General features: G+C 40.5%; 1 protein-coding gene across 2 annotated transcripts in view; it reads right to left on the bottom strand.

Moving 5' to 3' along the window:
* Positions 1-12,441, bottom strand: part of scube1 (signal peptide, CUB domain, EGF-like 1) — a 130,659-nt gene that overhangs the window by 67,786 nt on the left and 50,432 nt on the right. For both annotated transcript variants that reach the window (XM_048607679.1, XM_048607680.1), the window contains one exon: positions 5,436-5,558. In XM_048607679.1, the coding sequence (XP_048463636.1) occupies positions 5,436-5,558 (123 nt within the window). The remainder of the gene's footprint in view (positions 1-5,435; positions 5,559-12,441) is intronic.

Here is a 12,441-nt window from a genome sequence, read left to right as displayed (position 1 = left end):
TTTTGTTAGAAAACAGCAAAAATGAATAAACCTGATAAAAATGCAACATAGCAGGAAATACTTATGCAGTTTACATTTCACATCAACTTTGCAAAACTACAATTGCACAATAAAATGTATTAAACAACGGTCATGGTGTAATTTATGCAATTTCAATAGAACGGTTTCCAAAAATATAATGCCATAAACTGCTGCATATTTCACTACTATTGAAGATATCCAACCCAGCTGGAAAGAGGAAAGCATTCATGTTCAACACATTGAAAATAATATATATTGGCATGGTTCAATGTCAGCTTTTAACTGAGTTATAGTTGGCTTTAGTTCTACAAACAGCAACCAATAAGTAACCAGTTAATCTGGTATCAGTGTCAGAAAACTGCTTGCCAAGAAACTTCTTTTTGAAATATGGGTATGGCTCATTTACAAGCACCCTGGAAGACAGTTTAAATCTTAGTTTAATATCGCATCCAAAAGCTGACATCAAATAATGCAACATTCTCTGTCTTTCACTGACAAATCTGCCTAGATTTGGTTCAGAATTTTCCCAGCCTAGTGGAAGTGGTTTCTGGAGTTTGAAGGGTGAGAATGTCCTGAAAAAGTCAAAAGTCCAGAGTCACCTCGAGGCACACTTTCAGCTTTGAAAAGTTCCCATCACAGATGTTGCACAAACCCACCTTTCCAAACATCAGCAAACCACTTCCCTATAGTCAGCCAATCATCACATTCAGGTTCCCTCCTCATCTAGGTAGCTCATTCCGTTCTCCAGAATTAAACTGACCAAGGTCACTGGAGGAATCCACAGAGGCCAAGATGGTGTGGAGTGCTCATAAACTCGTACTTTCAATCTAATGTCCTTCAGGGAAGGAAACTAACATCCTTACCCTGGTCTGACCTACATGTCTCTCCAGACCCACAGCAATGTGGTTGACTCTCAACTGTCCTCTGGGCAGTTAGGGATGGGCAATAAATGCTGCCTAAAGACGACACCCTCATCCCATGAATGCATAAAGAAAAAAATAAAAAGCATCTGTGGAACACAGATACAAAACCACAGAACTGTGACAGCATAGGAGAATGACACTCAGTCCAACGTGCCTGCACTGGTTCTATTACCTAGTGCTAAACCTTTTTTTATCAAATCTTTCTAAGTTTGCAGATGACCCTAAATACTAACAATGAAATAAGGAGCCAAATTTTTCTCTTTGTGCAATGAAGACCATCTCCAACGATTTCTGTCGCATTTACATGAAAACACCTCTGTACCCTTAGATCTAGAAGATAGGGTGCTCTATGGCAGAGATGTTCTGGGTTTTGCAGCCTCAGAAGGATGCTGCCAAAGACTAACACATTTTCCCTGTGTAAGGACAAACTCAGCCATTGAGGCAGGAAGCAGCATACAGGGCACCAGCCAAGGGGATGGTGGGAAGGGCAAGGTCTAACAAGTGGAAGCACTTTGAGAAGTCCACTCATTCTGCATCTCCTACCCATCAGCAAAACATCCAATTACTTGTGTATGCAGCCAGATGGAGACAAACCTTGACAATGGGATTTTGGCTACAAAAGGAATTTGTCCAGTCCTCATCTAATCGTACAGGTCATGTACCTGGAATCCATGTTATCACAACCACATTTGGGGTAACTTTACAGTTAATGAGTGACTGGGCTGTATAACAAGCCACCTAACTGTGTTTAAGCACGTTTTTCTCTGCAGACCAGGACAGGCACATGAGAAACTGAAGGTGACTGACCTCTTTCCAAAGGACCTGAAAGTTTCAAATCCTGTCTGCTATTTTATTCCTCTCCAGTGCTGCAGGCATCCATTGTAAAAAAAAAGTTAACCTGCAGCTGCAATCTTCAGTAGAGACAAATCTTGCAGTTACATCTGGCAATCACCTGAGTACTGATCCAGGGCCTTTGAGGTCAGTCAAGTCACCAACTTATAGTCCACTGACCCTTCCATCTTATAATCTGAGAGGGGGAGGGATGGTCTTGGAGCGTATGTGTGAACAGTAGAGTTTTTTAACACTTTTTTAGACTTGGTTATCCTCTTTGCTTCCGAGAAATCAAAACTTCATGTCTTTTGCATGGCATGGAAACAGTTAAACACTCATGGAGCTGGCAAGTATATGGTTTGAAATAAAGTACGTTGAAAGGAGGAATGGGGAAAAGAGAAGCCATTTGACCCCTCCCCACCCAACTGTAAGACTATCCAAGACACTGACTGAGGTGTGTGCATTTGTGCTGGAGGACAGTGCCAGCCTTTCTGAGGGGTCCTCTTGTACGAGATGAGAGAGTCAGCGCTGACATGGTTCCAAGTCAGCATCAGGCAGATTGTGAATTCTAGTGCGTTGATGACAATGATTTAACTTGAGTGATGGCTAAGTACCAATGCTAAGCATGATATTAAATGCTGCCACCATGTCTCTGGATAACGCTGTCTCTCCAGCACCAATGATCTGTACAGAGGTCACCCTGCAAATCTCAAGGGTTTCTTCCTCTATCAAGGTCAGTTTGACCATGGCTGCAGCTCCACAACGTTCTCTGTCTGTCTTGGTGTTGTAGGCACCCTATTAACATGTAGGAGAAGTAGCCCATTGAGTCTGTTCTGCCAATCAATGAGATTATGACTGATCTGATAATCCTCAACACAACTTTACTGCCTTTGCCCTTTAATGATAATTCCCGGACTAACTAAAAATCTCTTTCAGTCTTGAATATGCTCAATGATGCATACTCAACAGCCCTCTGGGTAAAGAATTCCACAGATTCACTACCCTCAGAGAGAAAAAAAAATCCTTCTCGTCTCTGCTTTGAAGAGGCAATTCCTTAATCTGAGATTTTGCCCTCAGGACCTAGAATCTCCCAGAACAGGAAAACATTTCTCTGCATCCAACCTGTCAAGACCCCAGAGAATCCTCTATGTTTCAACTTGGTTGCTTTTCATTTTTCTAAACTTAATGTACTCAATCTCTCTTCATACAACAGTCTCTCCATACCCAGGATCAACTTAGTAAAACCTCTCTGAACTGCCTCCAATGCCAGTGTCTTTCCATATACAAGGCTACAAAAATGTTCACAATATTCCTTGTGTGTTGGTAGTGCATTGTATAGTTTGAGTAAGTCCTTCCTATGCTTCTACCCCATTTCTTATGAAATTATGGCTAACAGTTCATTCCCCTTTCCTATTGCCTGCTGAACGCAGATGCTAGCTCATGATTCACATACCAAGAAGCCCCAAATCCCTCTGTGCTGCAGCATTCTGCTCCTTCCACATTTAAATTATATTCAGTTCCTCTATTCTTCCTGCCAAAATGTATAATCTCACATTTATTCACAATGCATTCCATTTACCTGGTTTAAAAGGCAGCAGATTCAGAGTGTGAAGGATGAACAGATTGCTGAGAATGAAGGATAGTTACTGAGAAACAGGAGTGAGAATTCAATAGGCCTTAAGTTAGTGTGAATGATATCTGTCAAAACAGAGATTCAAGGAAACTGAAGAGAAAGAAACGTGTATGATATCAAGGGGTGATCATTGGAGTGCTGCGCAGGAGGAAGTGAGGGAGGTGAGAGAGTGAAAGCTGGCAGCTTTACGTTGCAGGACACTAACTTTGTCAGCGAAAATGGAATCATTGAACTTTTTCCGGCACTGGATCCAGTTCTGCGGCACCACAATTCAGCTTGCGCCAATCTCGGTATCTTGAAGTTATGCCTGTTTTGAGAGGCAGACCTGCACCTCTGCTTACTAACAGGGGAAAGGTCTCCTCTTTGTGCCTCGCTGCATGACTCACCACCCCTAGGGACTTCCAAATTCTGCGGACCATGAATGTTTGTTTCCTCCCTGATGCTGGAATTGTTTTTACTATAAATATTGCAGTTGGGCTCTGGATGGAGACATTCTTAATTATTGCTTTAGGTGTGTTATTGCATTCACCCACCCCGAGGTCATAAAATATGGAGCCAGGAAGAGGGATAATAAAACATGCAAATCAATTGGACAGGGGTGCCAGTCAGAAAATGGGGCCATCTTTCCAGCAGAGGCTAACACGAGAAGTTTCAGTTCAATGTGTTTAAGGTTGGGAGTAGGGCTTGAGACTTCCTGCACCTTCCTAATCTCAACCTGCACCACCTGCACAGACAAGAGTTCCATCACTGAGCCAAGCCCAGCAGTGAATATATATCAGACGTGAATTTATGTTTGAAATGCTTAGTATTTGCAATGTTAATATTTTACTTTTGAAATTCAACATTTAGCAAACAATCAGCCAGCAGAACCAAAGTTGGAGCCAAGGGAAAAATCAAACTACTAACTTGGAACTGATAATATTTGTGGGTTGGCTCCAAAGTATTTTGTCAAAATGGCCTGTTATTCCATTTCAAAGATTTGCAGCTAAGATTTTAACATATGAATTTGATCAACTTGTTTAACTCAAGGGTCCGAAGCAAAGGAGAGGTCAGCATAAAACTGCCATGTGGTTTTGACCCTGAGCATAGATTGCATTTTATTGACAAGGTCAATTCATCAGTCTTCTGTTTGACTTTTAAAACCAATAAAAATTTAAGCTGGAGCCAAGACTGGTCCCATGACCCCAGTCTTTCGATTCATCTGAACATTATTGCACAAATACTTTTCTCCCTCTACTGTGGTCTCACAATAAACATGACTAAATTATGCTGTTTATTAATTGACGTACAATAAGAAAAAATGTGGACACTCACACGAAAAATCATGTACATAACTGTCTCCAAAGACAATTCTCATCCAAGAACATCATTGCTTATATTTTTCATTGACTTGCATAACAGATTTGGATAACAGAACTTTTCTACTCAGACTGTATTTGTATTATATTAGTTTGGTGCCTAGCAGTGCTGGGTAAAACGACAGCGAGCGGACCCAGAAATTGTGGGGAATAACTGCCCTGTCTCCACTTCCAATCTGACTTGAGGCCATTGGAAAAGACCTGATTCACTGAGACTGGAAGAGAGTGGTCCCTTTCAATATGGAAATGAGGGCTTGTCAATGCAAAGGGAATTCAAGTGAGATATGTAATTGGCAACTGATCAGCTGCATCCCAGCCATGTTATCTAACCTGTTGCATTTTATGCTAAATGCCAGCAGAAACGTTTTCTGCGAATTTTAAACTGTGACTGGTTCATACTCTCAAGTGGCAAATAGCACTATTAATCTAAGAGTTAGAGATTTCACTTGCATACGTACCTGGTTTAATAACACTGTTCACACCATAGCAAAGAGGAACCGTTAAGTTTTCTTTTAAGCTTAGAACACAAACAAGCAACACAAATTTTCTTTGTATGCTGAACATTAGTTCTCAGCGATTGAGATTCTCTCAAATATTTGTTAAATCACTTCATTTTTGATAGATACGTGCAAACAAGACAGACAAGATGTAATATGGATGGAGACTGACCTTGACAGGATCGCTCATCTGTCAGAAGCTTGTACCCTTTTCGACAGCTGCACTCAAAGCTGCCAACCGTATTCCTACAGAAATGGTCACATCCACCATTATTTACTAAACATTCATCAATATCTGTAAGCAGAGAGAGCATAAAAGTCTACGTTAGAAGAAATTATTTATACCACATTCTGCTGCAAGTTCATAGACAAAATGTGAACCAGTGGAGACATTCTTAATGCATTTTGCAGTAATACAGCATGTTCAACAAATTGTTGTTGAACTTGTTACAAAGTTTCTTTTCCATCCATTGTTTACAGATGTAACAGGTACAAGGTTTCATATTTTATTTACTATACCAGTTTCAATACATCACTATTGACAGTTAATCAAAAATCACAATGTCAGGTTTCTAGCTGTGTTGATATTTCCCCATCTAAAATTCAGACCTCAATGTGTACAGACAGATGTAGAACGTTCTGGAACACCTTGGGTAAATAAAATAAATCTTGATAGTATGGTCCTCCAAGCAGAATCCTTCTTCAGCTGGCTTCCCCATAATGCCAGGAGAACAAACAACGCCTCATTTTTAGTTTTGAACTGCTGCTGCCGGACATCCCATTACTTAGTATTTGTTAAGGTTTTTCTCCATTGTATTCCATGATGGAACTTTCACAGGAAGTCTACGAGTGCAGTCACATTAAGAAATTGTTTACCAAGCTGCACTGCTGTAAAGACAGCAACACTTGCTGCCAATAATGGCAACATATATGAAGGTGATGACAATAGTTCTGAAAGTGAGAGGGACACTAACTGAGGGAAAAGAATTTACTCTTCAATAGATAAGGAGGCCTGCCATCATTTTCCAGCATGAAATATATGAACATTAGTTTCATAATAACTTGATCAACTCTTTGCAGTCTTCTGAAGTGGACTTGCAAGTTCCGCAGTGCAAATGAACAGCAATGGAACATATGAACTAGTAGGTCATTCAGTTCATCGAGCCCGCTCCAGGATTTATTATGATCGTGGCTGATAGAACACTTTAATGCCTTTCCCCACTCTGTCCCCATCATCCTTTATGCCACTGATGATCAAATATTTATCAGCTTTTACTTTAAAAAAACTCAAAGACTGAGATTCCACAACCCTCTGAGGTACAGAATTCCATAGCTGCACCACCCTTTTACTAAAATAAATTCTTAACTTGGTCCTAAATTGCATCCAGCTTATTTTTTAAATTGTGCCTCTTGGTTCTAGACTCCCCAACATGGGAAGCAGCAGACCTGCATCCACCCTAACAATCCCTTTATGGGGCATTTAGTGATGCAATAAATGCCTTGCGAGTTACAGCTCATCCTGAGAATAAATTTCAAAAAGCTAATACATTGTTAACTGTTAGAATACAAAGAAACAGTATCTCAACTTGAGCTGGTTATGCATTCTTATGGTGAAGATATGTACCATTCACCCACCTGCCCATTTGCTACATTTGGGTACTTTGTCGTCTGTTCTGTGAATGTGTAGTTCATGCTCTGCATAATCCACAGTAAAATCATGTTAAATCTGCCCACAAATTCATGTTAAACAGAGCTTCAAGTTTGCTGAGGAAACTCATGTGAACCGGTGTGCTGACAAACACACTCTAGGTTAAGAAATATGAAAGCACGGTGACATAGTAACTATGTTGTAAAATAGCTATACTTTTCAATTTATTCCCCTTGACAATAGCCTGAGCTTGTACAATAAAGGCAGATGGAAATGTTGGGAACTAGCTCTGGAAAAACTCAAGTTTTTTAAAAACTGGCTGAGCATGCTGTATTCCGACAGGTTCACCGTGTCATCCATGCTGCAGTGTGAAATCCTGGAGCATCACAACAGCCGGCGTGGCTTCACTCAGAGAAACAGACAGGCAACTGGGTGGGTATTCAGCAGACCCTTCAGGATAATAATCTTCCTTTTCTTACATTAAGACATTTAGTGGCTTTTTGGACATTCCCACCACAAGAGGTGGCAACGTTTTGATGCCTTCATCTGGTGCAGGCCATAGCAGTAATATGTTGTTTGCTTCACTTTCCACAATTAGATGGGATGTGAATATTGCTGAATAGGACATTATCCATCCTTAAATATTCTCTGAAGGGTCCAAGCAAAACATTCATTTGAATCCATCTGCTGCAAAATCTATCAAACATGAATCTGATGGACCTTAGGCCATAGATATGGTAACAGTGCACACAGCCCCATTAACTTTGCAAAATCCTCCTCAGGAACAAAATTAGGACAGCTGGCCCATACACTATTCTAGCAACAGCTTGACAGTCATACGTAATTGCATCTTACAGACAAGAAACTTCCCAGGTATGTTTTGACCACATGATGCAAGACAAATTAAACCCTTTTAATTACTCTCATTCAACAGTAAAGTAATGGACAGTAAAGTGATAGAAGGGATGGTTGCCAGTGCTATCAAGTATCACTTACTTTGCTGTAACTTGCTCACTGACACTCCGCTTGGATTCTGCTTGGGCCCCTCATCTCCAACCTTAATAAAGTCTTCTTCCAAACATGGATATAAGTAATGCAAGAGTGACTGTTCTTGACATTAAGGCAGCATTTGACAGTATAAAGCAGCAAGAAGCCCCAACAACACTAAAATCACTGGGAATCAGGGAGTAAGCTCTCCACTGGTTCATTGATAACTACCTAGCACAAAGGGAGATGGCTGGGTGGATAGAAGTCAAAGATTTCAGCTCCAGGACATCTCCGCAGAAGTTCCTCAGGGGAACATCTTCAGCCCAATCATCTTGAGCTGCTCCATCAGCGATTTTCCCACTGCCCCAAGGTCAAAAGTGGGGACATTTGCTGATGATCACGTTACATTCAGCACAACTTTGCAACTCCTCGACTCTGAAACAATCTTTGTCTATATGCAACAAGACCCAGATAATAACCACACTTCAGCTGAGGCTCAGCCAACCAAGTATGTCTGCAGTGTGGTCTGTGGACTGTGAATTTATGTAGCTCATTTAGTCAATTTCTCTAAACATTTGTTTGACTCAAGTTAAAGTGGACCAGCAGTCAAGCATTTGTTCAAAAACATTAAAGGTTGGTTTATAAAAGGGATAATGCCGTTAATTAAAGAATGAAGATCACAAGATTAAAACAAATACAGGCAAGACCAAAAGAATGCTTTTAAGGAGAAAATCCAAAAGTTTCAGAAATTTGGGACCAACAAGCGCCTTGTTGCTTAAAGGAAGAGGTTAACCCTTGAAGTCAAAAGTTAGCAGCTGTGATTGCTCCTGAGGTAGCAGATAGAATTAACATGTAGAGCAGGCTTTTAGAGCGAGACAAGATTTCTTGTATCTCATTAACTCTGCAGTTAAGGCACCTGCAGATTGCCTGGGCTGTATTGGCAGAACTGCAGTTTATTTCTGGAAAAGAAACCTTACTGTTTAATCAAGATATTTTTCTTATTGTTGCAGTTACTGTATTATTGAAGATATTGCCTCTCAGTGACCTTAGTGGGGAGTTGTTTTTTTCTTAAATGTCATTTCAGACCTAAAATGGTTGCTATGCTAACCTCTGATGTATCACTGCTCCACAAGCCAAGTCAATTATGCTGGAATTCCCTGTGGGGGTTTCTTCCAGACTCTTGCATGTGTCAGAAGCTTTGAATTTTTATGCCATCAAAAACCCATTTTAGTCCAAAGTGCTAATTGAATTCCAAATGGATCCCTTTGTAACAGCGACTGAGATAACATACCAGTCTGTCTGATTTTTGCATAGCTGAGGTGAATCAACAAACATCAGCCACGTACCTTCTGACAGCAAGAGAAACACTGTCTTTTGCTCAAAGACAAATTACACTTCTTTATAAAATATAGAAAGTAGTACATGTAATATTAACATAAATAGGTAATTATGGAGTTGTGTAGTGACAAAAAAGCATGTGGCAGGATATGACCATGTCCAACGAGAGAATCTCATCGCTGAATCCCCTATTATCGATGTCCTCAGGCTTATGGTTAACCAGAAATGCAACTGGAGCAGCCATATAAATACTGTGGCTTTCAATATCCTGAACATTACCACTGACCAGAAGCTGAACTGGACCAATGGCTTCAATACTGTGGTTAATAAAGGCAGATCAGAAGCTGGTATTTTTGTGGCAAGCAACACCTCCGTAACTCAAAAACCTGTTCAACATCTACAGTGCCAAACTAAGGAGTATGATTGAACATTTTTCACTTGTCTGTATGAGTGATGAACGCACAAGGATATCATCATCATCCAGGTCAACGCAACTTGCTTGATTGGTACCCTATCTACTACCTTAAATATTCACTCCCTCCACCGATCAAACACACTGGCAGTGTTGTATAACATCTACCAGTCACACATTTGACAACTCATCAAGATGCCACAATCTAACATTATCATCTGATATCATGATCTCCCTACTTGCATGCGTCTAATGCACACTTGTAGGTAAAAGTCACGATAACCCCAGAGGGCCACAAGGCTGCTCTGTTGCTGGAGAGACACGACTGGTGGTTGTTTAACCTGAGGGTCACCACACTTCAGCAGAAGGGGGAGGCTGAGAAGGGGGATCATTCATGGTGACCTTAGCTGCTGTGGAAATTGAACCTGCGCTGTTGATGTCACTTTGCGTCACAAACCAGCCATCCAGTCAACTGAACTAACCAACCCCTAACACTTATAAAGACAATGCTGTAACACCCTTGCCAAAATAGCATCCAGTTTTTGCTGCACCAGAAGTACATGCACATTGGGCAAATATCATTTTGCAAGCAAAACTACACCTGTTGCACTCAAGATATGAACATTACATAGCTGAATTTTGCAGCCAGTATTACTTTTTGAAGTGAAGAACCTTCTGCTTTCTGACTCAAGATATTACTGCAGTTAGTGTCATTCACTTCCCTGCTACATAGTGACAGCTGCTGAAATGCCATGAGATATTGTTAAAGTATGACTTGTACAATCTGAAGAAGGATCGTTCAAAGACATGGCATAAAGAATCTGATTTGCATTGTTTATGGAGCCCTACAATAACATTGGGGGCCTTTCTTTTCTGATGTCTCTTTTGCGGTAATAAGTCAATTACAACGTGATGTTTTCTTTCCTTCTTATGGTTTTGAAGGCAGACACTTCATGCCCTCCCCAGTTCCTACAAGAGCTCTACTGTCATTAGAACTACATCTGGCTTCAGTCACTCAAAAAGCCTACGGCTCTGTGTTTTGTTGGGGAGTTAGAAACTGCTGCCTAGGTCAACCAATCAGAAAGAAAACTATATCTTTACATTTTTGTGTTGCATAACAGAAAAGACTTTGTTTATTGATGCAAAGAAAGCAATGTCCATCATTGCTCAAACACGCTGATATTTGTAAATCCGACTTTTAAAACATATAATTAAGCAACAATTTGTCTTTTCAGTCTGTAAAAGGCAATACATATCTCCTAGACTGATTCTAAGTCTGTGACCTCGGTGTTTAGCTTTTAAAACTGTTGATTGCTTTTTTTGCCCTTTCCCTCCTTTCTTGGAGGTGTTTCAGGGGTGGTGGTTGCTCACCAGCACTTTTTCTAAGTTGCCATCTTTTGCAAGTGAATCTTAGGAACTGCATGTCAATCGGTTTTCAAATCTAAACTTAAGGATCCTTTTGTTTTCTTCCTCTTTTTCCATTCCTCTCCTGAGAAGCTGGCTTATGCTGGTTTTGGTCGTTGATTAACTAACTCAAATAGCCATTCATTATGTGAAAGCCTGGGTGTGGGGATCTGTTCCTTTTTTTTCACAAATGTGTCGACCATTGAGCTTTTTATTCAACATCAGGCTTAAGAGTAAATCTTCATGGTAACCCTGCAATTCTCTTCTCCATTTAAGTACATTACTCATTAGAATCCAAAGGAAAACCTCCTAGCCTTCAGTAGGCCAAGGTAACTGTTTACATAATTCACTTCCTGAATTCTCACTCCTCTTTTCCAGTGAAAATGAAGAAGAAAAATAGCAGCAGATACCTTGGAACCAATGTAAAAAAGAAATACCAAGCCCTCTTCCAAGCAACGTACCATGTTATTTGGATGTAAATTGGCAAACCATCTTTGTTGTGGTGTCAAAATCATGTAATTCCCTACCTATTAGCACTGTGCAAGTGCCTTCACTACACAGACTGAAGCAGTTCACGTAGACAGTTTACCTCAACCTTCTCAAAAGGTAATAATGAAAAGTATAAACAAAATAACAAATTACAAAACAAGCCTAATAAAAGATCACATTTGTGGCTGCAGTATTTGAGGAATAAAAGATAAATGCAAACGATTTGGCTGAGAATTTAGGAGGTATGGTTATTAAGTTTGCAGATGACATCAAGATAGGTGGTATAGTGGACAGTGGGGGTGGGAATGCAGTGAGATTTTGATTGACTAGGCCAATGTGCTGAGGAATGGCAGGGGGAGTTTAAATTAGCCAAATGCAGGGTATTGCATTTTGGGTAAGGCAAACCAGGGCAGGACTTATAGAGTCAATGGTAGGACCCTGGGGAGTGTTTTGGAACAAAGAGATCTAGGGTACAGGTTCATATCTCCTTGAAAATTGAGTCACAGGTAAACAGGGTGGTGAAGAAGGCTTTTAGCATGCTTGCTGTCATTGGTCAGACATTGAGTATGACAGTTGGGACGTCTTGTTACAGCTGTACAAGATGTTGGTGAGGTCACATTCGGAGTACTGCATGCAGTTCTGGTCACCCTACTATAGAAAGGATATTACTAAACTAGAAAAAATGCAGAAAAGATTACTAGGATGCTACCTGGACTGGGAGGTTTGAGTTATGAGGAGAGGTTGGATAGACTGGGACTTTTTTCCATAGAGCATAGGAAACTGAGGGGTGATCTTATACAGGTCTATAAAATTATAAGGAGGCATTGCTAAGGTAGATAGAAAACAGCTTTTCCCCAGAGATAGTGGGAACTGCAGATGCTGGAGAATCTGAGATAACAA

The sequence above is a fragment of the Rhincodon typus genome, chromosome 18, assembly GCF_021869965.1.
Source record: "Rhincodon typus isolate 14 chromosome 18, sRhiTyp1.1, whole genome shotgun sequence".
NCBI classification, from domain to species: domain Eukaryota; kingdom Metazoa; phylum Chordata; class Chondrichthyes; order Orectolobiformes; family Rhincodontidae; genus Rhincodon; species Rhincodon typus.
Note: the sequence above shows the minus strand (reverse complement) of the source record. Positions and strands in the feature narration are given on the sequence as shown.